Raw genomic sequence first — 27748 nt, forward strand, 5'->3', positions numbered from 1 at the left:
AACGACCCTAAGCACACAGCCAAGATATCAAAGGGAGTGGCTTCAGGACAACTCTGTGAATGTCCTTGAGTGGCCCAGCCAGAGCCCAGACTTGAATCTGATTGAATATCTCTGGAGAGATCTTAAAATGGCTGTGCACCGACGCTTCCCATCCAACCTGATGGAGCTTGAGAGGTGCTGCAAAGAGGAATGGGCCAAACTGGCCAAGGATAGGTGTGCCAAGCTTGTGGCATCATATTCAAAAAGACTTGAGGCTGGATTGCTGCCAAAGGTGCATCGACCAAAGTATTGAGCAAAGGCTGTGAATACTTATGTACGTGGGATTCCTCAGTTTTTTTATTTTTAATAAATTTGCAAAAACCTCAAGTAAAGTTTTTTCACGTTGTCATTATGGGGTGTTGTGTGTAGAATTCTGAGGAAAAAAATGAATTTAATCCATTTTGGAATAAGGCTGTAACATAACAAAATGTGGACAAAGTGATGCGCTGTGAATACTTTCCGGATGCACTGTAAATATGGTGCATTTTAAATTTTTAGTTACCTCAAAGAGGCAGCTATCACATTTAGGTTTATTAATGTTTTTGTAACAATAAAAACTGTGATAATAAAACGGAATTAAATGAGTTAGTAGACATCATTAAGTAGCTGCTTTTTAACGTCAGCTTTGACTGTCATGTAGTTAAAACTAGAGCTTGTGGTGGTTTTCATTCACAGAAGATTTAAATTCTAGTGATGTGATTTACAGTCATATGAAAAAGTTTGGGAACCCCTCTCAGCCTGCATAATAATTGACTCTCCTTTCAATAAAAAAGATAACAGTGGTATGTCTTTCATTTCCTAGGAACATCTGAGTACTGGGGTTATTTCCTGAACAAAGATTTTTAGTGAAGCAGTATTTAGTTGTATGAAATGAAATCAAATGTGAAAAACTGGCTGTGCAAAAATGTGGGTCCCCTTGTAATTTTGCTGATTTGAATGCCTGTCACTGCTCAATGCTGATTACTGGCAACACCAAATTGGTTGGATGAGCTCATTAAGCCTTGAACTTCACAGTCAGGTGTGTCCAATCATGAGATATAAAAGTATTTAAAGTGCTCAATTGCAAGTTGTGCTTTGTTCCCTTTGACTCTCCTCTGAAGAGTGACAGCATGGGATCCTCAAAGCAACTCACAAAAGATCTGAAAACAAAGATTGTTCAGTCTCCTGGTTTAAGGGAAGGCTACAAAAAACTCAGAGGTTTAAACTGTCAGTTTCAACTGTAAGGAATGGAATCAGGAAATGGAAGGCCACAGGCACAGTTGCTGTTAAACGCAGCAGGTCTGGCATCAGAATGAAACAAAGCCAATGGTCTGCTTCTGTACAAATGGGCAATATACGCAACATCTAGTGGAGTGGCATTTTAAACAGCAAATGTATTCTGTATATAAAGCCTGAGTGCACATCAAGCCATGCAAAGACAGAACAGCCCCAGTGTGTATACAGTGTGGAGAAGGGAAATGGGAATTTTTCAATTGATGTTCAATGCACAAATAAACACATTACAAAATACATTTAATGATGAAATGTATTGTACAGGATTTGTAATTAATGATGGTATGCATTCAATATTCATTTTGTGTTTTGAAGAAAACATCAGGAAGGTGTTGTCCATTTCTCCATACACATTCTGATGAACTGTTGTGGAAATTCTGCATTGCTCGACGTCATACGTCAAGGAGTGCCAGTGATTTCCTCTTCAGTACTCTTTCTTAGTTCAGCAATGGTTGCAGGACGTGTGTGGTACACTTGGCTTTTAAGATGTCCGCAGTGAAAAAAAAAATCACAAACAGTGAGATCTGGGGATCTCGGAGGCCATGGAATGTCACCGTTGTGTGAAATGACGCGTCTTCCAAACAATCGTCACCCATGTAGTAATCGCATGAGCAGATGGGACATGATCATAACGTCCTAACAGGTAATGACGCTGAAATTCCCTTTGTGCAGCAGTCACACTGTCACCATGCTTATAAAAGGCTCTCACAGCCAACGCTTGATGTGCACTACTCCATTATAACTGATGGCAAGGGGTTCTAAACAAGGTCACACTGGTCCCAAACAACTGCCAACACCCCAGGGTCACCAACACCTAGTTACAAAATGTCCTGTTTCCCTGCGCCACTCTGTATGTGCATCTCCTGTAATGAAGTGAAATCCCTTCAGAGGTCAGGTCTCACCTTGTGCTAGCAGGACAGAAGCTGACCCACTGAGGTTCAGAAAACAGACGACGTACAATCACAAGCAACTAGTGGTAGGCTGTGTATGTTGACATGAGAATAAAATCCCCAGAAGAGAAAATGGCCACAGGCACAGAGCAAAGTGCTTATTAAACACCTTAAAATGAAACACAAGAAGGGCAAGGCGACATAAAAATAAACAGCTGCTGACAAAAGAAGGTTTTGAAAGCTTAAACAAACCTGCACTCTTTGCGTCGACAGTAGATTCAGCTTGGGAACTTATTTCTTTATTTTTTGCTTCCATTTCTTCCAGAAAAATCTCTTCAGCTGCAAAGAGAAAAGAGTAAGAGGTGAATTGCTGAGATGGACCGGTGCCCACTCCAGGTTAGGCACATGCCTTGTGCATTAAACATGGCAGACACTTCATGGAAATCTCTTCCAGTGTTTATAACTTGACCTTAACTGTTCTAGATCTGGACCACATCTTATTACAGTCACAGATTTTATTGAATTAAAGTACGACCACATTTTTTATAGTAAATATTTATCATTAATAGGTGTCTGAGAGGCAGAGTTCAGTCATCAGGAGGACAGACTTAGATGTGGCCTTCCGGAGAGCAAAGTACTGTGGGTAGCAGGAAGAAAGAGAAAGCGAGCTTGTTTCAACTTTCTGTTTAATATTTGCACCAGTAAGTTATTCCCTTGTTAAAGTTAAATGAGTAAAGAACCAGAAAGTAACAATGTTATATTTTTGAGAACTTTAATTGTCCATGCAGTTCTTATAAGACACTGTTTACTCAGAATATTAAATGTATTAATAATTATAATAATAATGTTATAATAGTTACACTTGCCTGCCTCCCCTCTCTGGTCCCTCTTATCTCTGCTATAATCCACTCTTCTCTCACTACTGGTACTGTTCCCTCGTCTTTTAAAACTGCTGCAATAGCCCCTATACTGATAAAACCTGGTGCCGATCCGACTAATTTCAGTAATTTTCCTCCTATTTCTAATCTACCCTTCATTTCCAAAATTCTTATAAAAATAGTGGCTATTCAACTTCATTCTCATTTATCTCTAAATAATCTGTATGAACAGTTCCAGTCTGGTTTTCGTCCCCTCCACAGTACAGAAACTGCACTTATAAAAATTACTAATGACCTTCTTATGGCAGCTGATTCTGGTTTAATTCCTATTCTCATCCTCCTTGATCTGAGTGCAGCCTTTGATACTATTTGTCACACTTCTCTTCTCAATAGATGATCTTCGATTGACAGTACCCACAACACTCCACTAGATTGGTTCAGATCCTACCTCTCAGGCTGCACTCAGTTTGTTCAGCTTAAAACTTTCACATCCCAACCCAGTGCTGTTACTTCAGGTGGGCTCTGTCCTGGGGCCCCTCCTTTTCATTATTTACCTCCTTCCCCTTGGTAATATCTATCGTAAATATAACATTAGCTTCCACTGTTAAGCTGATGACACCCAGCTCTATCTCAATAGCAAACCTACTGCTTCCTTTCCACCCTCCTCACTTACTGATTGCATAACAGAAATCAAATCCCGGTTTTATTCAAATTTTCTTAAATAGTGACAAAACTGAGGTTCTCCTCATTGGTACAAAAATCAACATTATCCAAAACTGATCATTTTTCATTTGCTATTGATAATTCTTCTGTCTCCCCTTCCCCACAGATTAAGAGTCTGGGTGTCATCCTTGAGAGTACTTTATCCTTTCAGTCCCACATCAGTAACATCTCCCGGTCTGCATATTTCCACCTACGGAATATTAATCGTATTCGCCCCTCCCTCACTCCCCACACCACTGCTCTCCTTGTTCATAGCCTTCTCACTTCTCGTCTGGATTATTGCAATTCCCTTTTCTTTGGTCTCTCTTGCAAATCTCTTTATAAGCTTCAACTGGTCCAGAATTCAGCTGCCCACCCGCATCATTACTAGAACCCCCTCTATTCACCATGTCACTCCCGTTCTGCAGCAGCTTCATTGGCTTCCAGTTCAGTTCCGAATTCAATTCAAAATTCTCCTGTTAACTTTTAAGGCTCTCCACAACCTCGCCCCTCCATATCTGTCTGACCTCCTCCATGTTGCCAATCCCTCCTGTACCCTTAGATCCTCGCCCTGCATCCACTTGACTGTCCCCTTCGTCCGTCTTACCACCATGACATTCAGTTGCTCTGCTCCCCAGCTTTGAAACTCACTACCACGTAAGCTTATAAATATTTAATCATTTTCACTTTTCAAATCTAAACTTAAAACTCATTTGTTTAAGATTGCTTTTTCTCTTTGATTACAATTGCTCTGTCTGATTTTAACTTTTGTATTTTACTTATTGTTTATAATATGTGTTTTATCTATTGTTAGGTGTCCTTGAGTGTTTAGAAAGGCGCCTACAAATAAATAAAAAGTATTAATTATTATTATTATTATTATTATATGTCAGTTCGATTCAATAACACATTTTAAAACTAGCCTCAAATCTTATCTTTTCAAACTGGCATACCAATTGTGATATTTTTCACCGTTACTGCCAGTTATCTTTGTTTGTTTGCTAATTATTGCTTTTTGATTTATCATTGTCTTGTTTTAATTTTACTAATGTTGTTTAATTTTATTGTAAGGTAACCTTGAGTGCTAAGAAAGGCGCCTATTAAATAAAATGTATTATTATTATTACTTGTATTTTCATTAACTCTGTAAAATGCTTCTCAATAGTGCCATCTAGTGGCCAACTTCAGTACTGTAACAGATTAATATTTGTGTAAGACTTTGCAACGTAATTTTCCTTTATGTGTAATTTGAGAACTAAGAATAGTTCCACTATAACTTTTATTGTAGACCCCCCACACACTTATATGTACATCTGTATCTGCATATTAAAGTCTGGATCTGAAATCTACTTTCCAAGTGTTTTAATCAACACTCTGCTGCAAATGCCAACTATCCATATGACTAACTGAGAATGGTAAACCGGATGACATGGACGCAGGTACACGGCGATGGGACCATGAGATGTACTGCGCAGGCGCGTACAGCTCAACTAACGGAAATAGAAAATAAAACAACTGCCATATTGTGAGTGGCACTACTGCGGAGTGAAGTTAGGAATAATGTGCTGCTTGGGATTGTACAAACCGCTGAACGCTTTACACCAAATTCAAACACAATACAGCTCAACGATACACACACGAGCCCACCTGGAAAAGATAAATGAATGCAGGTGCCTACAACAAGCGTCAGAAACTGCGGAAGCAAAGCAGGCACAGGTTAAGACACTACGGGGTCCGCAAAGGTCCACAAAGATAGTACGGAATATATAAGAGCACACCGATCAAAAACAAATCAATCGTGTAAATTAAAAGCACATAGTACACACAAATCATGTGCTCTCAGCGCATAGAAAGCGTATAAGGACAATACGGAGAACAGAGACCCAAAGGCATTGGAGAGAAAAAAAGGCAGATAAGAGATTATGACAGCAGTGGAATTCGAAAGGCTCAAACAAACGATGGCGCGATACACATGCAGACAAAGGTACAGAATATCAAAGCAGTAAAATTCGAATGTATTGTAGGGTCCCACCCAGGTTGAGGGCTTTTTGGTTTTAAGTGACTGTTAGGTCCGATTGAGGGAAGGCGGAGTACAGCACAAAGGACTGATAGTGGGGTATTGATTTCATGCGGTAATAGGGGGGGCGTAGGAGAGGGTGCTAGAAAGTTGTGTTTGGATTTAGGAAGTCAGCGATTGTTCAGGTAAAACTTTTGTGACACTGTCATGTCAGTCACTACAGTATCAAAGAAAAGATAGAAACGATTGCATTACCGCAAACAAAAGGTGATTAATCATCAGAACCAGGTGTAATTGAACAAATACCAGGCCAAATTGAGGTCTGAAAAAAAGAGTAGACAACAAAGTCTTTTCGCATTTGTATCATTCAATGGACAAAACGTGGATTTACACAATAATGGACCATATGCTATGAGAATCTGTGGTCCCACAACAGTTAAAGGAACGACAAGTTAAATTTCAAAGAGTACACAATTCAGTCGGGTGTATATTGATGATCTCGGAGAAGCGATGCAAATTTTAACAGGCAAAAAGAAAGGTGATGTATATATTCCGCGAGTAACATTACACACCAAAGGAGATCGTGATATGCCATTCGTAGTAAAATGTTTACAGTTTACCGTGAGAGAACGATGGTGCGATACACATGTAAGCAAAGGTACACGATATGAAAGCAGTAAAATTCGAAAGTATTGTAGCGTCCCATCCAGGTTGAGGGCTTTTTGGTTTTAAGTGCGTCCACTATTAATGAACATTCATTAGGATTAATGAATATCATTTGCTGTCATTGTCATTCACTTAACTTCCCTGAAGAAACAACTGGCAATACAACTAATGAGTTTACACGTTGTTGTCAAAGGGGTCAGGTTAGACTGCCTCCTTTAGATGAATATCCTGAATATCTACGGATATTTCTAACTAACAATGTACCCGAAAGTAAAAACATTATGGACTGCATTAGATCCTACAATAGTTCATTTGCTTTTGCATCTACCGGGGTAAATATCAGGCCACCAGCTGGCAATGGCCCATACTGCTTTCGCGTATGTGGACAAATATTACATCGGATTGGAACAGTGCACTCTGAGCCAAATCACGAACGCAAATATGTACAGATCTACGTGTTAGATCCAGATGACGCACTCTATCAACGATTTTACTACAAATGTTGTGTATAAAGAAGTATTCCAATAGATCCTTCTAATGTGCCATGCTATGGGTTCTTTACTTCCTTTGTTCGTCATATACACCTTTACAATTCGATATATCTCATACATTCATCAATGTATTTCGGGTTACCCAACCCCGGGGGTAGGCGAGCGGAGCCCCCTTGTTCCTGCATAACCAGAAGAAGCCCTTTAGTTGTTTCTGTCTTTCAACAGGCATGAGGTAAGACATTAATTTACATACAATAAGTAAATAAATAAATAAGGTTTGGTGAAATGGTGACATTAAACTGGCCCGTGTGTGTGTGTGTGTGTTAGCTCTGTGACGCACTGGCATCCTGTCCAGGGTTTGATCCTGCTTTGTGTCCTATGCTAGCCAAGTCAAAAATGCTGAAGGCAGCAGGAGGTCCCAGCGCTGAATGGTTGACAGACCTGTGTGACAAGAATTCCTGAAGACTAAAAAAGAGGAGTTCCCATCCCAGTATACAAAGCAATGAATCATCATTTGACTTGTGTGTTGACACCAAAAACTGTTGAAAGATGGTGGTAATAGATTTGGGAAACGATCGGCAAACCTGGCTAAATCTTACTGACTGCAGGTGATTGAAGTCCTCTGGACAGAACTTCCACAGGGTCTCATCCCAATTAAATTCCTTGTGTACTAAGAGCCCACCAAGACTAACAGTTTCATGGCTAGCCTCACCCTGTTCCCAAACTGATCGCTGCTAGTGCCTGGTATCATCTACTGCTGTTATAGTGCTGATCACCACTGAGGTGATGCCAGACACAGACAAGCAGACACAATGCCTGTGAGGGGCTCCAGTCTTTTTTGGTTTCTGTGAAAGACAATGTTCTCTACCTCAAATTCTCCTACCTTGATGGACAGGGTGAGGCCACTCAAGCACCTTTGCCAATCCACCCCATGATGCATTTGCTGACTGCTGCCTTCTAGTCCTGCCTGTGAAACGATATCTGCACTCTGCTCAAATATTTTGTCACAAACTAAGGGATGAGTACGGAGTGACTGTAACACCTTCGGTCTTGTGGGGTCAAACATGATTCTGGAATGAGACCACACATCTGAGGGCAACTCCTTAAAAAGTTTGAGGTGAACAGCAGTGAAATCAGCTGCTGAAAAGCCACGCCCACAAGGCTTCTCCCTAAAACCCGCTCCTAATTTCCTGGCACTGTAAATGTTTGGGGTCATCACATCCCAGTCCTACTGATGTATTAGACAAACACATAAGACAGACAGGGAGAGAAACAAACTGAATGAAAGACTCGAATCCACATTTGAGAGAAAACAGAAAGGTAAAATCACCGTTATCAATTCAAGAGCCTATTAACACAAGGTGACCAATTCATTTATATCTCTTAGAAGAGCACTGTGGTCTCGATAGGTACATTTCTGGACAAAGGTTTCAGAACACCCCAGGTTTTCCAGTTTTTCGTCAGTAAAATGAATAACCTAAAATGGTGAAAAGGTTAGCAGTACACTGCCAGAGGTTTAAATTTAAAGTTTAGATGAGCTAAAAACTTGAAAAAAGGAAATTCCAGAATATTACAAATGGGCTTTCTTCAGCGAACAACTAATAGTTTACAACCTACAGATGTTCTACAGCAAATAAAGTAAGCATAGTTGAAGCAAACAATTTGCACAGGTGTCTGAACTTGTGTGGATAACTTCAAAACCCACTGTCTGTCTGAACACAGAGTTGGACCAGACTGTGTTACGGCACCCTCTGAGGTACGACTTGGACAATACTCCAGTGATAATGGTGAATAAAGAGCAATTAACAAATGTAATAAGACCGAGAATTATTACCTTCAGCGGTGTAGGTCTTACATTTAAAGAAACTGAAACAAAAATGAAAGTGTCAGTGGTGTCCTACACAATCCAAAGGCAATTGGATACTGGAAGAAACTCTGATGGGAAGAGCTGGAAGAGCCAAAGTCACCAGCCAATCAGAAGACAAGTTTCTGAGGGTCACCAGCTTGAAAGGCTTCTTTGACTTCAATGGCTGCAGAACATCTGTAGTTTGTGACTATCTGTTGTCCCCTGACAGAGGCCCATTTGTAATATTCTGAAATGTTATTTTTGTTTCAGTTTTTGCTAACAGATTACTGCTTACCTTTTCATTATTTTAGGTCACTCATTACATTTCAACTGACTAAATTTGAAGAAAAACTAAAATATTTGACCGGTAGTGCAAATCCAGTCTCCTCCACTCACAGTGATATCACTGGTAAACATCAGTAAAAAAAAAACAAAATTCACTTAATCTCACACTGAAAGACATGCGGAAAATCCAACCTTTAATTAAGTAAACTTATGATTAAGAAATAATTACTTTTCATAAAACCACAACGTATCTCCTTTAACAACTCGCTTAACAGCAGTTCTTTATACCTCCAGATAACTGCGTGATTACACTCCGTTTACTCTTTCCATCTACCTATCCATCCATCCATTATCTCTAACCTGCTTAGCCAGGCAAGGCCAGGGGGTATCTGGAGCCCATCCCAATAATCAATGGGCACAAGACCGAAACCACATTTGGACAGGGCGCCAGTCACACCGCCTAGTTTGAATGCATATTTTACAGTTCATCTTTTCAGGGACATAACTGGCACGTCTTTTAACTTCAACTTGACTGAGGCACGGACACCACGTACAGCGGGCCGCAGCACGTCATTCACTTTCACCGCTTAGCCCAGTGATGTCCTAAAACTCCAAAGTATACAGAAAAGCCTTTGCAAACGGGTTATGCTTAAGTTTACACCTGTGAAGTGTCCTCCACACACACAACATACATTTATATGTTTAACGGAGATCACGTTAGGAGATTTTTCAACCATAGAAAGTTTATCTATCATGAGCACAGACCGGCCACCGCTGCCTGAAGGGGCAGGTCAACAAGCACACCAGCACACCGTCCCCCTTCAGTGTTTAAGTCAGTGCCCCTACTCTCAGCTCCACGTTCAGGTGTTGGATTGTGTGACAGATGTCAGGGGACCTTGCCCCACCGGGACACCTGGAGACGGGAAGGACCAGGAGAGGGGCTAGATCTTCCCCAGAACGCAAGACCTCCCTGGATTGTATGGGGGCCATAGAGCTTGGAAGCTCATCCTTATGGGAAAATGTGTCCACCACCAGGGGGTGCCAGGACAACTCCAGAACTGTGGTCCGCAGCACTTCCGCCACACCCGGAAGTGCTGCCGGTTGTTAATTGTGGAGCACCTGGAGTACTTCTGGGTGCGCTATAAAAGGGGCCTCCTCACTCCATACCAGGAGCAGAGTCGGGTGGAGGAGGATGGAGCTTGCGTGTGAGGAGTGGAGGTGGCAGAAGAGAGAGAGGAAAGAGCATTATTGTGGCTAGTTTGTGCACTTGTTGTTGTGCTGAAAATAAACGTGTGTGTTTTATAACATTTGGAGTCCATGTCTGTCTGTGTCTAGGTTCAAGGTTCACAATTGCTTTAGAAATTTCAGACTGACTGAAGTGTCTAATTGTTTCTGCTCCACAAGGTTAGACAAAGCAAGCAGCACTGTGAGGACTGTTTTTATTTATTTATTTTTTAAAATTTCTCTAGTGGTTTCAGTACCACCCAGACATTCTTGTTACACAGAGGTATTTTATTATAATTACTTTATTTATAGACACCTTTCAAGGCACTCAAGGACACCTTACAAAACACAGTAATAGCAATAGTCACAATATAGAATAAAGAAAAAAAACAGTTACAATAAAAACAGTTAATAAAAATTAATTACTGTGTATTAACTAATATTTATGTCAAACAAAATAAGCAAGATTAAAGTGATGCATCTTAAGGTGGGATTTAAAGGTAAGGTAAAGTCAATGTTACGGAGTTCTTTTTCAGAGACAAGGGGCCACTTGACTGAAAGCTCTAAACCCCATAGTAGTTAGGCGAGCAGGAAGTAAAATAAGATTAATAGAGGAGGAGGAAGATCTAACAATACAGGAAGCAGCAGAGATATGAAGAAGACCAGAGAGAATTGTGAAGGGTCTTGAAAGTAAAGAGCAAAATCTTAAAATCAAGGTGGTATTTAATGGACAGCTGGGGGACAGGAGTGATGTGTCCCATGTAAGGGGTATTGGTAGTGACACGAGCAGCAGCATTCTGAACCAGTTGGAGTTTGTGAGGAAGACCAGAGAGGACAGAATTACAATAATCAATACGAGATGTAATCAGACCATAAATAAGAACAGCAGTGCTATTAGCTGTAAGAAAACACAGTAGATGTCTAAGATTACACAGATGGAAATATCTAGACTGAGTGATATTATTAACAAATTTTAAGGTACTATTGAAAATAACACCTAAACTCTCAACATAACAGGAAGAAGAGATTAGAGCAGGGGTCGCCAACTCCTGTCCTGGAGCACTACCGTGGCTGCAGTTTTCATTCTAACCCTTTGCTTAATCAGTGACCTGTTTTTGCTGCTAATTAATTTCTTTTGAATTCATTTTAGTTGACTTGCTCTTGAAGACTCAGGCCCCTTAATTGTTTCTTTTTCCTTAATTACCAGCCAAACAATAATGAGATACAAAATATGCCAAAACAACTGGTGTCCATCACACAATACCTGAAAATAAAGAAAGGTGAAGGTCTCAGGAATGTTGATTTGTTCGGGACCACAAAACATTTTATCAGTGCTCTTAAAAATGAGAAAATCAACAGTTTCGTAAATGTCTGCTAATGCACCGTGTGAGCAGCAACAAGCCACAGAATTAAAGAATGGGTTTATTAACGACAAGAATAGGCACCTAATTAAGCAATTGGCTGGAGTTTGAGGCCCTGACTTAGTTGGTCTTCTCTTAGCTCCCTTGCTTCACATTCAATTTCTGTTTGGGTGCCATTTAAGGAAAGAAACAAAGCAATTCAGTAGAATGATGAAGAAATTCAGGGGGAACAAATCGTAAAAGAGAAGTCAAATGAAATGAATTCACAAGAAGTTAATTAGCAGCACAAACAGGGCACTCATTAAAAAAAGGGTTAGAATGAAAACCTGCAGCCACGGTGGTCCTCCAGGACTGGAGTTGGCAACCCCTGGATTAGAGAATTATCCATAGTCAGGGAAATATTGTCACATTTGGCCAAAACAGTTTTAGTTCCTACCAGGAGAACCTCTGTTTCATCACTGTTTAATCTGAGAATGTTAGTAGACAACCATGATTTAACTTCCTCCAAGCAGTCAGAGAAGGGAAAAGTGTGGGAGAGTGGAATCAGGCTTAGTAGACAGACAGAGATGGGTGTCCTCAGTGAAACAGTGGAAATGAATAACAGATTTCTGAAAAATATGAGGCAGAAGCTAAATAATAAATAGAAGGGAGCCGAAGACAGAGCCCTGGGAAACACCACTAACAACTGGGCAAACATGTCATCTGGAATTTTCTAATTGTACAAACTGAGCATGATCCGAGAGCTAAGATTTAACCCAGGCATGTTGAGTGGAAATGATGCCAATTGAGTCTAATCTTTCTAGGAGAATATCATGAGAGACTGTGTCAAAGGCAGAGCTCAGATCAATGCGGTCAACACTCAGCTGCCATCAGCATGTCATTGGTGATTTTAACTAGGTTGTCTCTGCATTGTGAAACAGACAAAAAACACAGAAATTGTTGAAACTAATGGATTTCAGTACGGTGAGAATGAATCTGCACAACAACAGGTTTTCCAAGTGTTTTTGAAACGAATAGTAAATTTGAAATGTGACAATAATTATTTAGGTTGCAGGGATTTGCACCAGATTTCTTGAGCATTGAAATCACAGCTGTTTTGAAAGATAAAGGAACAAGACCAGAAATAAGGTAAGACTGTATAATGTTAGTTATTAAAGAAGAAAGAGAAGGCAAACAGGATTTAACCACATGAGTAAGAAGCTGATCCAACGGGCAGGTTGAGATTTTCTAACACCACCAGGTGTGTCCTCCACAGATGGGAGTTTAAAACTAGAAAAAAAAAAGAAGAGGAGGAATCATAAAATTTTCCATGTGCAAAGTTTCCTAAAGAGGTCAGCTGCTGGTGGATATTTCCAACTTTAGTATTAAAAAAGGTCTTAGAAAAGTTACATCGACCAGGGCAGTAGAATTGAAGTGAAGGATTATCAAGTAGCCCTAGGATGTGGTTTACAGTTCACAATAAAGCCCTAGCATTGCCTTCAGCTGACCCAATTAGTGTTGTATAACATGAGCACCCTTATAAGAGCACATGTGTTCATCACTCACATTCTTATGGACAGACAGGCCCGTCCTCATATAAAGGCGTTCCGAACAGCGACCTTTACATTTACATTCCCTTAACTGGCTGACACCTTAGATAACATTTATGATACAGCTGGTTCCATTTCTTTTGGTTTTCCAATTGGAGCACACAGGCAGGTCAGGTGACTTGCTCAGGGTTGCACAGTGGTGTCAGTAGCGGGTTTTGAACCCACAACTTCAGGGTTTGAAGTCAAAAGCCTTTAGCCACTACATCACACTGCCTTTAGCTTTCAGTTGGTGCGATTCCAGGGTAAACCAGGGGGCACAGTGGAGGAAAGATACATCCTGGGTTTTAAAAAGAGCAAAGTTATCTAAAAGCCTGTTTAGTCCATCACTGGAGTGGGAAACCAGCTCATCTGGGGTAAATCAATTGTCGCCGATTTGCAGCTGTCAACTCCATTGTGGAAGGAAGTAAAATCAATATTTTTAAGGGTGTGAAATGAGATAGAGGGAAGTGGGTTTGATTTAGATACATAATATCACATTGACATTAAAGGACACCAGTTTGTGGTCAGATGCTGTACAATTAAAGGGAGTAACACCATATCAGGTGGATGAGCCTGTGATGTCCTGATCATGGACTGTCTGTTGGGCACACCGCAGTTTGTGACGATCAAGGACACTGTGAGCAACACTGGAGCACCATAAGGAATGGGCCTGTCTGCTTCTCTCTGCACAACTCAGACTACAAATATAGCAGCAGGACACGTCACCAGAAGAAATTCTCAGGTGGCCGTCCACACTCTGAGCTCCGTCTTCAGGGGGTGTTGGATTGGTTTAGGAATTTCAAACTGACTAAGCTGTCCAATTCTTCCCACTCACTTTCAAACACAATTCGCTCATGGTGGTCTCTAGATGGACACAATGCACATCTGGTACTAGTGACATCCTCATAGAATTCAACAATTTTAAAGCATAACAACTCTGATTTTCAAGCATCCAGGTGGTCTGTGCAATTAATTTGCCTGTCATGGATGGGTTTTGGTTACCACGGTGGGTGAGCTGCATGGTTTGTGGAAGGGCAGCAAGACACCTGTATGAAGTGACAGAACAGAATATTCCTGCTTAACTCTTGGAGGACTAATTCATTATTTTTACGATTTGGCCCAAGGCTGAATATTTTTTTCCAAAAAGCTCCATTTCCTGAAAAGTACACAAAGCAACAATTTTACACATAAATGAACATAAAATATTTATGGATCACAAATGTCACTTTGTGTGTTATGTTCCATGAGCTTCTACACCACGTGAAGTCACATACTAATTAGCATAGTCTTGCAAGGTATGGTAACGTTCAAAGCGGCCAACGGCATGCATTGTCACATTGCACTGGTTGCAGTACATGTCACATTGGTGCCAGCATGAAGTGACAGACACTGAAATAGCGGCAACAGCGTAACTCATTCTGCGCCAAGACAGCTCAGTATCTGATCAGCTGTGCATTCTTGCTGGCCGCCAATCTGTCCTTGCACAGCTGCCACCATCAGAGACAACGAATAGGCAGGGACAATACAACGCTATCTGGTTTGTACCTCGTCATCGTAAGTGGCAGTTCTTCTAGCAAAGAGAGTCCAACTTTAACCCTTAAACCGCCGGAACCGGCTATAGTTGGTTCCCAATGCAAACTGCCAGCATGTAGGAGTGGAGTATATTTGGCGACATACATTTATTGAAAGCCGCAACCGGCTATAGTCGCTTCCCAGTGCAATTTGCCAGCACGCCGGAGCTGATCAGTCAGTGCCCTACAGCTCATGACCACTGCAGCATCACTGTTCCTGGGATTCAGCCACTCTGCTAGACTGGCCTGTAAGCATCAGCGTTGGCCTCTGTGTGCTTGCGTGCAGCCAGTTCAAGTGCAGTTGGCTCGGTGATTTACTGAATTTCATCAATGGTGTCAGTTGCATTTGTACATATTGTTCTTTTTAACAGTTTTTACAGTTCATTGGCAGTGTTTAAAATGATCAGTGTTGCAGTAATTGTTATGCTCTTTGCAAGAAAAATAAAATGTGTTCTATTAAAATTTCACTTTTTCTTTGTGAATTGTTACGTTTACTTAAAAAGTGCAGCAAAAAAGTATTTGGCGTTTGGTGGTGCATTAACCCCCAAGTATGTGGCAGTTTAAGGAATAACATAACAGCGAGTTGGGTCGATGTTTACAGCTAATTGCTGCCCTCTACCCCAGATGTCGACTAAATGAGACATCTGCCTTCAACTCCTTGTGTCGACAGCTTCACTTAAAGACTTAATGCAACTGACAAACTGGCCACCCACCCACCACAAGGCCCACTGATGCACACCCAACACTTGCACCTAACAAGTGGGCCAATTTGGAATTTTCATGTTTTGAGATTGGGGTGGAATTCCACACAGATGTGGGCAGAACATGCAGGGGGCCAGCATTTCCCACTGCACCACTGTGGTACCCTGTTTACTGACATTCGCTTCCAAAGTAGAGAATCAGTAAAGGTTGCCAATGTACCACTGGTAAGCAGAACAAAAAAAGCAAGAAAAACGGACTGACCGACTCCATAACCACAGGCAAAAACACAAAATACCTCAGCGCACTCACCTCTCAGCATCCTTATTAATTATGAAAAAAAGTCCATCTTAATACATAATTCGCCCACCTCCTCACTCACTCACGTCTGTCCGAAGCCGAATGCGCAGTTGCCTTCTGTGCAGCTGCTCAAAAAACCTTACGAGACCGACATCCAACCCCAACATCGCGGCAGGTGGCGGATTTAAGGCCGCAAAAATTCAAAGAGAAAGGCGACTTCGATTAAAGCTCTAGAGGCCTGAAAGGCGATTTCGACTACAGCTCGAGGCCTAATTACGCATTCATTCAATACACCTATATCAGGTTTGTGGTGCTTATACTTATTACTATTCCATATTGTACTGGAACATTCATCATTCAATATCATACTATAGGCCTGGAAAATTAATAATAATAATAATTCATTACATTTATATAGCGCTTTTCTCAGTACTCAAAGTGCTATCCACACAGGGAGGAACCGGGAAGCGAACCTACAATTCATCAACTAAGAGTACAAGCCTGTACAGTAATGAGTAAAGCGGACTACAATCATTACAAAACAACTTCTTCGTTACTTATCATTTGTTCTTCATACACTGCTGACACAAACTCGTGCCCGTTTCATCTTACGTTGTCGAAACGGGCTCTTTGTCTAGTTTAAAATAATATCAGAAATGCTGTAGTCAAAGTCAGTCAGTCAATCCAACCCGCTATATCTTAACACAGGGTGCTTTACATTAAAACCATACAATGAACATAAATAAAATAAACAGAAATAAAGCACAATAAAATGATAAAATACAGCCAGGGGTGAGTTAAAGAAAAGAAAGAAGAGAAGGCCAACCATCAGTATCAGTGAAGGTCACCGAAAGCGAGAGAATAAAAATGCGTCTTCAGTCTCGTTTTAAACAGCTCAATTGAAGGGGACTCCTTAATGTAATTAAGGTAGAATTCCACAGACGAGGTGCCGCAGCTGCAAAAGCCCTGTCCCCCTTTAGGTTCACACTTAGTGTGTGGGACCACAAGAGTCAGCTCACCAGTAGGTGTAAGCTGTCTGGATGGCTGGTGTAAACCTCTTACTGCATCCAAACGGTGTTATCGTTCGCCTTTATGCTTGATGAAGCTGTGCTGTTCTTGTGTGTGACTGGACCTTTCTTATGGGAAGGGCTTCTGAGTTCACCTCTGTTATAGCACGTCTTTATTTGAAAACAGCAGTGTGTGAATCAGATAATAAAACTGAATAATAAGAAAATGCTACCATACATTTACACCTGCTATAACAGTAACAAAAAGAGCAGTTCACTACTCAAAAAGGTAAATGCAGGAAGGACCTGGAATTGAACATGCAAACTCTCGATTATGACACAGCGTTTCTTACCAATACACCAGCCAAGTGGACGTGCCAGCATTGTACTCTAACCTAAACTTTTTCTTCAGTTATATTCCTAGATAAAAGTGCACTTGTTTTGTTATACCTGTACCTTTTGTGAAAGTGTTTATTTGATAATTTGGATGTCAGCCTTCACACATTAATAATAATCTTCTTCTATAATACACTACTGTGGCTGTGCGTTTGTCTGTCCAGGATTTTAAATCACCTGTAGCTCGCAAACCATTTCACCTATTGACTTGAAATTTGGTACACATATACTACGTGAATATACTATGTGAATTTCCCCCTGGGATTAATAAAGTATCTATCTATCTATCTATCTATCTATCTATCTATCTATCTATCTATCTATCTATCTATCTATCTATCTATCTATCTATCTATCTATCTATCTATCTATCTATCTATCTATCTATCTATCTATCTATCTATCTATCTACGTGACGTCTACTATTCGATTTCAGGGTGATGATTTTATTACTCTTTTTATTTTTATTTTATTTTATTGTAGAATCAACTCTTGGCAGTGCGCAGCAGGGTGGCCGTTCAGCGCATGCGTACGGGCGCCGTTCTCTAATTATTCTTGAGGCAGATTGAAGATTTAAGTGCCAGATTAAGTGAAACATTAAAGAAAATGTACTAAGTAATTGCAACACAAAAACTAACAATCAGCTTTAACGGGAAAAGATGCCGACGAAAGAAGAGAAGCAGCGGGCCGCTAGGGTGGAGGAAAGAAGAGCTGCTCAGGAAGCAGCAAGCACATCAACCTCTGAGCAAAAGAATGCTAAACGTACAGAGAAAGAGGATGAATACTATGAAGGCTCAAGTCAAGTGTATTCAATGCACGTTATCGTGCAGTGCGCAGTCACTGGTTAATAATAATAATTCTTTGCATTTATATAGTGCTTACCTCACTACTCAAAGCGCTTAGCAATTGCAGGTTAAGGGCCTTGCTCAGTGGCCCAACAGAGCAGAGTCCTTTTTGGCATTTACGGGAATTGAACCGGCAACCTTCCGATTGCCAGTGCAGATCCCTAGCCTCAGAGCCACCACACATTATACACCTCACTTCAGCATTTTGCTAAATATTAGTAGAACATGAAAAAGGTTTCTGTTTTAGTTATGTGTTCAGCATTTCTTGCCTCACATTTCCTGTCATCCTACATTTACACAGATCATTGTAGCCTCAGAACACACATGAAATGCATGTCTTCCAAATAACGATATATTATTTAGCCTCTACAACTCCAGGCACCTCACACCCAGAGAAACACAGTTGAGCTGGGAGAACTTCACCTGCCACGGTGGGTGATGGGATAGCAGGCTGCTTGCTGCCAGTGCTGATCGATGCATTTACAAAACAAAGACGCTGATGGAGAGGTGCGAAGGAATTTAAGGTGTCTCAAGATTACAACTTTTTTTCGTAGGCTTCAGGGATTCTAGTGTTAATCTGCTTCTCAAAACAGCGATTGCTTTCAAAAATGACACCAAGATTACAAACTGGAGGTTTGCAAAAGTCAGCAAAAGAGCTGAGAAGTTTGAAACCACCTTGAGTTTTGGCAGGGGGGACCAGCGATCAGCACTTCCATTTGTTTTTTTTTTTTGTTTTTTTTATTAAGATCAAGAAAAGTGTCAGCCACCCAGGATCTTAGTTCAAAAAGATAATTGTGCAACTGATTGCAGAGTTATAAACAGGAATTTATCATCAGCATAACTTTGAAAGAAAAATTAAATATTCCTGAAAACAGCTCATATAGGATGATGGTAAATAGAAATTAAAATAGGATCCAAAATGGATCCCTGAGGAACACCACATTTAAAAGGAGCAGTAGATGAGAAACAGGAATTGAATGACACTGAAAAGTGTCTACCAGTAAGATATGACCTGAACCAGTTAAGAGCAGCCCCTTTAAGCCCCACCAGAAGTTCAAGCCACAACAGCAAGATCTCCTGGTCAACAGTATCAAAAGCTGCAGAAAGTCCTAGGAGGACAAGGGCTGCAGACCCACCTGAGTTAGTAATAAAAAGACTACAGAGACGCAAACCATCTTTTACAACTGTAAGACAGAGATAAGAACACACAAGTGTGAAACACGATCAGAGAGTATCGGCACTTACCAACATCTGCACTTCCTTCCAAAAGCCTGCTGAACTTGTCAAACGACACCTTCAGCTCCTGCAACAAAAATTAACATATTACGACCATAAAGTGTAAAAGAATTTAGATATGCAATAAGATGTTCTGTGTTCCATGCAAAGTTTGGGCACCTATATTATATAGTGGCAAAATATTTGGTGACATTTGAAGTTAAATATAGCACTCTGTCTTTTGAATCCCATATCGATAATGTTACACAGTCGTCTTTTTTCATCTCCATAGCACTGCAGGTCTGTGACCCACACTAGCACCACCTTCCTTACTCAAGCACCAATGACTCACAGCCAATGGATTATTCAGCAGAAGTGTGTCAAGAAACACAACTGGGGGCCCTTTACACCAACATCAATACACCTGTACAGCACCTCATTGGGACTGGGACAGTCAAGAGAGAAGTTTTCTTTCTTTTTACATTTTCATCCTTTTTAGTCTTTCTGTTGTACATTTCACAGGATTAGTTGTTTGTCTTACTATAATATTCTTCATTTCTGTATAATACATTAATTATTGTCCCTCTGGAGACAAACAGGTTGTCTTTCTCTCAACTGTTGACAGCTCCATAGCCTAATAAATTCTTCAACTCTTCAATAATGTTACACACTCCACAACCATGGACATTTCTTAACAACTGACTTGAGGTTCTGAAAATTCACCTAACTGATGCCTAAAGACCAGAAGAACGCAATGAAAAGGCCATATTAGAACATTAGAAAGACTTAGACGAGATTTAATCATTCAGTCCGACAAAGCTCTCCAGTCCTACCCACATTGTTTAATAAATGGCAGTCAATAGGAACTGTGGAGGTCAGGACAAGATCTGGAAGACCAAGGGAACTTAGAGATAGAAGAGCTGGAAGGCAAAGCACAAACCACCATGTAAGTGCTAGGGAGCTATGGAGAATGGTGAGGTGGCACACAGCTCTACTGGGCAGTGGTACTTACACAGACATGGCCTTCATGGAAACAAAGCTTTAGTAGAAACTCCTGTCTCTTACCTCATGAAAGTGAGCAGCATCACTTGCTAATCCAGGTCTGGGGGAAGAGGTTTAATAAAGCCAATAAACATATCATATACAAATGTTATACCATGAGGTATTTACAACAGTCATCCATTCTCTAATCTCCTTCATTACCAAGAAAAGCAAAAACTGAAAGAAAATATTCATGGAGTTCTTTAAAATTAACATAAAAAACAAATTCAGCCCATGTTCCCGGATGGTATTAGTAAGCTCAGCGGACAAAAAAATTAGTCACTGCCCATGCAAGATTTGACGCATACATGTACCGTAACCTCCAGCACCAACAGAGGGTGCCCAGTATGAACAGATATTACAAACAGCCATGTTGTGTGCTACAGGGTTTGTAGAGTGTCGAGGAGCAGTGATGTGCCACTTGCACTTGGATCTTTCAGTGAAAAACTGGTCACATGGCAGACGTGAATGACTGGGTTTAACTACCACGAGAGCTGCAGTCAAACGGGATGGTCAGGGGAACTTTTACACAATTTGGTGATATTAAAACAAGTGCCACTTCTATTTTTAATACATCATCTGTAAAAGATTACAATAAATAAACTGGTTAAGCTTGCAGAGGATATCAAAAGAGGTGGGATGACAGATATACACAGAAGTGAGATATGGTGTCCTGTGGGGCTCAGTACTGGGACTTTTACTGTTTTCACTTTTTCCACTGGGATCTATCAATAGGAAACACAATGTTAATTTCCACTCGTACAAAGATGACACCCAGTTATACTTTTCTTTTAGATCAAATAAAGTTTATCCAACGTTGTCTTTAATTAGTTGTGTTAGTGAATTAAAGGGGAGGATAGATGAGAACTACGTGTCCATAAACATCAATAAAACAGAGATGTTAATTAATGGAGGGAGTGACGCTGATGGCAATAATATTTTGTCATCATTTAACTTGGTTCGAATCCCCATTAATTTTACTGAATCAGCTCGCAATCTAGGAGTTCTTTGACTGTAGCATGTAATTTAAAACGCACATTACAAAGTTGTCCAAATCACATTTCTTCCATCTTAATAATTTTAGGAAATGAAGACATTTTCAAAATAAACAGGATTCTGAGAAATTATTTCATGCATTTATCTCTAGTAGGATTGACTACTTCAATGCGGTTTTCACTGGATGTTCAAATTGTTCTTTATACAGCCTCCAGTTAATCCAAAATGTTGCTCAAGAATTATTACAAGAACAAGAAAATACGAACACATAACTCCAGTTCTTAAATCTTTACACTGGCTCCCGGTTAAGTTTAGGGCAAATTTCAAAATCCTCCTTTTAACATATAAAGTCTTAAATGGCCAAGGTCTGTTTTACTAATCTGAATTTATCATGACTTACAAACAAGTCCAAGGATTAATAAAATAATAGTGGGAGATCGAGCTTTTAGTTACAGGGGGCCACCTAAACTGTGGACTGGTCTGCCTGTTACAAGAGATGCCCCTTTGGTCTCAGCTTTCAAATCCCGGCTGAAGACTCGCATCTTCAGTTTAGCACACCCTGACTAGAACTGCTGATTAACTGTACAGACTGCATCTCTGTTCTTAGTCATTAGCAAACATGATAGTTATAATTTGTTACTAGCCCTCACCTATTCTGTTTCTCTTCTTGGTACTCAAATGGGGCACTTGGTCCCACTGCCCACCTGCCAAGTTGTTTTGCCTGTCTAAGGTAAAGTCATCTCTATTGGAGGATTGCAAGAATCGTCAGGTAGAGTGGTCCTTTCATCGGATTGGCTGGCCCAGCACTGTCTCAGCTGTGGAATGGCCAATAGGGGGAAGCAGCTTGATGGCTGAGGTCTCCATGACTTTGAACAAATCCAAATCGTATGACGTGATATCTACTGTTGAATTCTGCTCTATACCTCTTTTTGACACCCACTGCATGCCCAATCTACCTGGAAAGGGGCAGGGCCTGTTCAAGCCCACTGCGGCACTTCTTGTATGATTTTGGGCTATACAAAATTAAACTGTATTGTATTGTATAATGAAGCATCAGCAGTCATTAGAAAGGGGTCTGGATAGCATGCAATGTTGGACAGATTTGTGGCAGATCAAATTTAATAGAAGTAAATACACATGGGGAGTAGAAACAGGAGATTTGAACACATAATATGAGAAAGTCATGAGAGTCACAGTGGACTCCTCATGATCTACATGCAGACGGTATGGACTACAAGTCAAGAGAAGTTAAGCTTAAGTTGAGTAACATACTAGTGAGGCCTCACCCGAGTACTGTGTTCGGTTTTAGTCTCTACATTACACAAAAGACATAACAGCACTAGGGAAAGTCCAGAGAAGGTCGACTAGGCTGAATCCAAGACTGGGAGGTATGAGCTATCAGGAGAGACTGATGGAGAAGAACCTTTGCAGTTTAAATGGATATTAAGAAGGGACATGTTTAACTCTTTCAGGGCTGATGTTGACTTTTGTCAAAATTCAGGGGTAGAGGATGGTAATGAACTGTAAACTGCAACAAAACTCATCCTTAAGTTTTAATTTGAATATCTTTGGTTGAAGGAAAGTTACGTAGCTTTGTTGATTTGACCTCGATTCCTTGCATGTGCATGAGTATTGAAGAGCCAACAGCCTCTAAAATGGCATCGACAACTGGAGAGACTAACACAAATGTACAAAGCAAAATACTCTATGGACGCTGTACGTTACAGCTGAATCAGACTCTGATGTTTTGGACTCTGAGTTTGATGCAAGTGATCTGGAGATGGATATCGAAAACGAAAGTGAGGTACCAGCATCAGCCCATCGGTCCCCAGCTGATCGTGGTGCTGAACACGTTTGTGTAGCTGATGCACCTACAGCAGCGTTCGCCTGGGAGGACCACCACTTATGATGACAACAGGTAGTGCGAAGACAAACAGGTAGCCGGCCTGCCATGCATTCCTGCTGGCCATCAAGCCGACCCTGCACAGCCACTGCTGCCAGACATGTAGAACAGGCGCCAACAGCAGCCACAGCACCCAGCAACAGGCGTTTTATGTTGATTTATGTGTGAAATCAGTGCATTGTGTGCTTTTCAGAAAATTGAGTTTTTCTGAAAAAATATTCATCCGTCAAAGAGTTAAAGTGTTTACAATTATTTAAAACACAGCAGATCCCAGTTGTTGCTATAAAATAAATTCTGTGAAAAGAACACAGGGTCACTGTTGGAAGACTGTTATGGGAGATTTTGAATAAATTTTAGAAAGTTTTTCTTCCTACAAAGCACCACAGACACACAGGAAAAATTGCCAAGTAAGAGAGTAGGACCAAATGGACCTTCAGATCTGGGCTTGATGTCATTTTGGACGATCTACTGTAGGTGAGTAGGATGGATAAGCTTGTTGGGCTGAATGGCTTTTGTTCTTGTCACCATTTTGACAAATCACAATTCAAAGTTGAATATGAAGTACCTCAAGAAACACAAGGTGAAGGCTTTTTTCACAAGCCCTCACATTCCCCAGGCTTGATCACCATTTGTAACCTGTGGGTAAATGTTAAACACGCAGTGCAGAGAAATCTCTCATAGCTGGTAGTAATGTTCAAGAAAGAATGGGAGGAAAAAGCAAGAATTCAAAGGCTCATAGCCGGTTACAAGAAGCACTTCCAAGCTATGTTTTAGCCAAAGTGGGTGTTATGAATAATTTGTTAAATGCACACACAGGCACATGGACCTCATCACAAGAAACCAGCAAGACTGGGAGATGATAAACTTGTGACTGGGGGGAAAAGCCAGGTGGGAAGGGGACAAATACTGAACAGACAAAATGAAATTCAGTGTCAAAACTAACAAGAGAACTGAAAGAGTAGCTTAACGACAAAGCCGAACTTCAAAACTGGAAGTGATCCTCAATACGTTGGATTCTTAAAGCGAAAACACCATAAGAACATAAAAATAAGATTTTATTTATCCAACCAAAAGATAACTCTGTGAGAAATTGCATCCGCATCGATACTCAATGGAAATCGGGTCATCAGCGTGACAGGCATATCACGAAAATAATGCAGGAAAAAAACACTTTTACATTAACAGGGAATAAAATGAATAACAAAAAATGGTTCTTCACAAAAAAATAAAAACATGTAACACCATGTAAAATTAATTAATACTTAAGTCACAAAGTTAATCACAACAGGCCTGACTTATCCGACTGTACGTATTGATGAAAATGATGAGATGTTCTTCTTGCAATGACTTTGTCTGCAAAGAACATTCAACATCTACCCGTGATCCATGTGCATATCCTGCACTGGATCAAAGTGTGACGGGTGAGAAGTGGATCAGGTTTATTTTCAGATAGTCCTAAACTGTGTCATACTATTCAGTAATACGCTATTAAATTATGTTAAAAATGTGAACAATTTAAAATGATTGCAATATTTTATATTACAACCTAACGGTGTGCATATAAATAGCCAATTCAACAGTGGTGCATAAAGCACATCACACGAGAACGTATGAGATGAGAAATGGTGTGAGTAGTTCAGAGTTAAGCAAGTAGAGCTCCATGGAAGAAATGCAATATGAATTGTATAAAAAGCAGCTAATGACATTAATATCAATGAAGTGCTGAATGTGTGTGTGAATAAAGTGTGCACTGTGGGCCACAACAGGCCTGACTTGGAACTGCACATTGACATTTTCAGAAAAAAGGCCAATGATTTACTTTGTTTGACGTCAGTTGCATTAACATTTTTTTTTTGTACTTCAGATGATGCGGTCCTCTTGGCTTCAATGAGCTTTGACCTCAGATGTCTGTGAAGTGACTGTAATGAGGATCAGTACCTCCAAGTTCGAGGTCAGGGTCCTCAGCCAGAAAAGGGTGGAGCGCCCTCTCCTGGGGCCTCATGTATAAACGGTGCATATGCGCGAAAATGTTGTGTACATCCGTTTCCATGCTCACATCACGAGTATAAAAACTAAACTTGGAGTAAAACCATGCGCATTTTCACACCAGGTCAAACCATAGCGTATGCAAGTTTTCAGCTCGGTTTTGTAAACTGGCAGCACCAAGCGTCAAAGCAGTGCTACTGTTCCTGTGTGGCTTCCCTTTATTTATTGTTTTGATTCACATCCCTGACGCGGCTTTATCAAATACACTGAAATTAACTGCACATCATTTTTTAGTTTAAGGCATCTGATTGTAATCAACCTGTAACAATATAATGGTGCATGGAATGACCAAACTATTCCAAATACCATAGCTGCTTTAATGTTGTTACTCTCAGTGCACCAGTATTTTAACCCACTGTATCTGAGTGGGGAATCACAGCTATACAGCAGCTGATTGGAAAGCTCTACAGCAGATTGTGTCAAGTATAGAGAGAATTATCAGGATACAGCATCAAGTACACGCTGCCTTAGCCATGCGCACAGTCTATTTGAACTTCTCCCATCGGCAAACACTTCAGAGACTTTCCTGCAAGAACCTCACATTTCAGAAAAAGTTTCATCCCAAGAACTATAAATGCACTCAATCAGTCCATTAAGTGTTCCCGGTAAAACTGTTTGCACTTTTAAGTACAATTTATTGTTGTTGTTGTTATTTTACCATTTTATAGGAAAATAAGTTTCTGGAGGATATGCATATTGAATCTCATTGTACCATACAATAACAATAAAGGAATTCAATTCAATCAACAGAAGAGAGCGCATATTTACAGATGATGACGACTGGTCCAAAGTCGATTTACACATTTCCAGGCGCTTTCTTCTTGGACCTCTTAATATCATTTTTCAGATGAAATGCAGTAAAGTATATCTATTACATTATACAGGTATTTTTTTAATTTAAATAATGTATACTGTTATTAATTAAACGTCTGGACACAGTGCACAGCGCTAGTGATGAGCTGGCGCCCCCGTTCAGGGATTGTTCCTGCCTCACGCTGTATGCTTGCTGGGACTGGCACGACACTGGATGGAGAGATGGATGGCATAATTAAACACGTAGTGCGAAAATATTAATGTTCCTTAAAAGTTTTAAAGAATCGGCGTTCTGACTTTTATTAAAGAGATGACTGCGTGACAATTGGTAACTTGGGGAAAGAAAAGGAAGGGCAGGAATTGGGGGATAGTACGTTTGAAAGAGACAGTACTGCTGCAATAAATGATTTCATCAAAGGTCACACACAGAGCAGCAAGCATCTTGCGGGAGGCAGGAACAATCTCTGGACGGGGCGCCAGCTCATCACTACCACTGTGGCCCCATGTTTAATACATTTCATCATGAAAATGATATCAAGCATACATCTTAGTATTTAAATTGTTCGGGGAGCTGTAATATCATAAATGTAATGTATTTTGTGTCCTGTCGGCGTAAGAGAAAGCCCGTTTAATAACAAGCAAGTAGTCATTCACACAAAGAGAATACATAGAACACACAGAATACAAAGCATTTAAAAATCTACTTTAGTTACGATGGGATTTGAGAAACTAGTAAATTAAATGATTTTAAGATTAAGTGTATAACATTCTACTTTAATGACAAAATAAACTACATGATTAAAGTGGAAATTTTGAGATTAAAGTTGACATTTCAAGGTTTTTTTCCCCCACCGTGTCCCTATTATATATATACCCTAATTAGCTTTCCTATGACACTCAGGCAGTGGGCTACGACTTGCCTTTTCACGGCGACTTTGATATCTGACAACTTTTTTTATTTCGGGCACTATGCGACTTTCTGATCTTGAACGTTCAATCAGCTTCCTTATATTGGTTATACAACTGCTTAAACCAACAAATTATACGTTTTTCATTATCTCCACTTGGCATTCACTGAAATTCTTCTTTTTTTCCATGTTGTCTTTTCACAGAACGCTGCACTTAAGAGAATATTTATATTGACTTGTATACTCAAAGAGGTGCAATTCTGGGAGGAGAAGGGGTGGGGCGGCAGGCACGTTGACAATAATAATAATAATAATACATTTTATTTATATAGCGCCTTTCCCATGCTCAAGGCACTTACAGAATATAATAAAGAACGGCAGCATATACAGTATATAGCATTGTACAAACCAGATAAATAAAGAAGATTAAGACAGTGAATTCTGAAAAAAAAAACAGACAACATAATTGATGGTCTCACACACACACATACAGGTTACATTAGCATCTTGACAGAGAAGTAAACTGAGAGAAGGATAATAAAGTCAAGTAGAGCTAAAAGCCTTCCTGAACAGATGAGTTTTGAGTTGTTTTTTTAAAAGAATTCATGGAGTCAGCTGACCTGATTAATTTTGGTAGGTCATTTCAGAGTCTGGGCGCTATACAGCTGAAGGCCCTGTCACCCATGGAGTGTAGATTAGTGAAGGGCACAACAAGATTACCAGAATCAGAGGACCTTAGTGGGCGGGCAGACACATAGTGATGGAGAAG

At 40.3% G+C, this 27748-nt stretch overlaps 1 protein-coding gene across 4 annotated transcripts in view; it reads right to left on the reverse strand.

The window, feature by feature from the left end:
- Positions 1 to 27748, reverse strand: part of LOC114644085 (uncharacterized) — a 113319-nt gene that overhangs the window by 33005 nt on the left and 52566 nt on the right. For all 4 annotated transcript variants that reach the window (XM_051935543.1, XM_028792329.2, XM_028792330.2 and 1 more), the window contains 2 exons: positions 19303 to 19360; positions 2454 to 2540 (listed from right to left, as the gene is read on the reverse strand). In XM_051935543.1, the coding sequence (XP_051791503.1) occupies positions 2454 to 2540; positions 19303 to 19360 (145 nt within the window). The remainder of the gene's footprint in view (positions 1 to 2453; positions 2541 to 19302; positions 19361 to 27748) is intronic.

Source organism: Erpetoichthys calabaricus, chromosome 1 (assembly GCF_900747795.2).
Source record: "Erpetoichthys calabaricus chromosome 1, fErpCal1.3, whole genome shotgun sequence".
NCBI classification, from domain to species: Eukaryota; Metazoa; Chordata; class Cladistia; order Polypteriformes; family Polypteridae; genus Erpetoichthys; species Erpetoichthys calabaricus.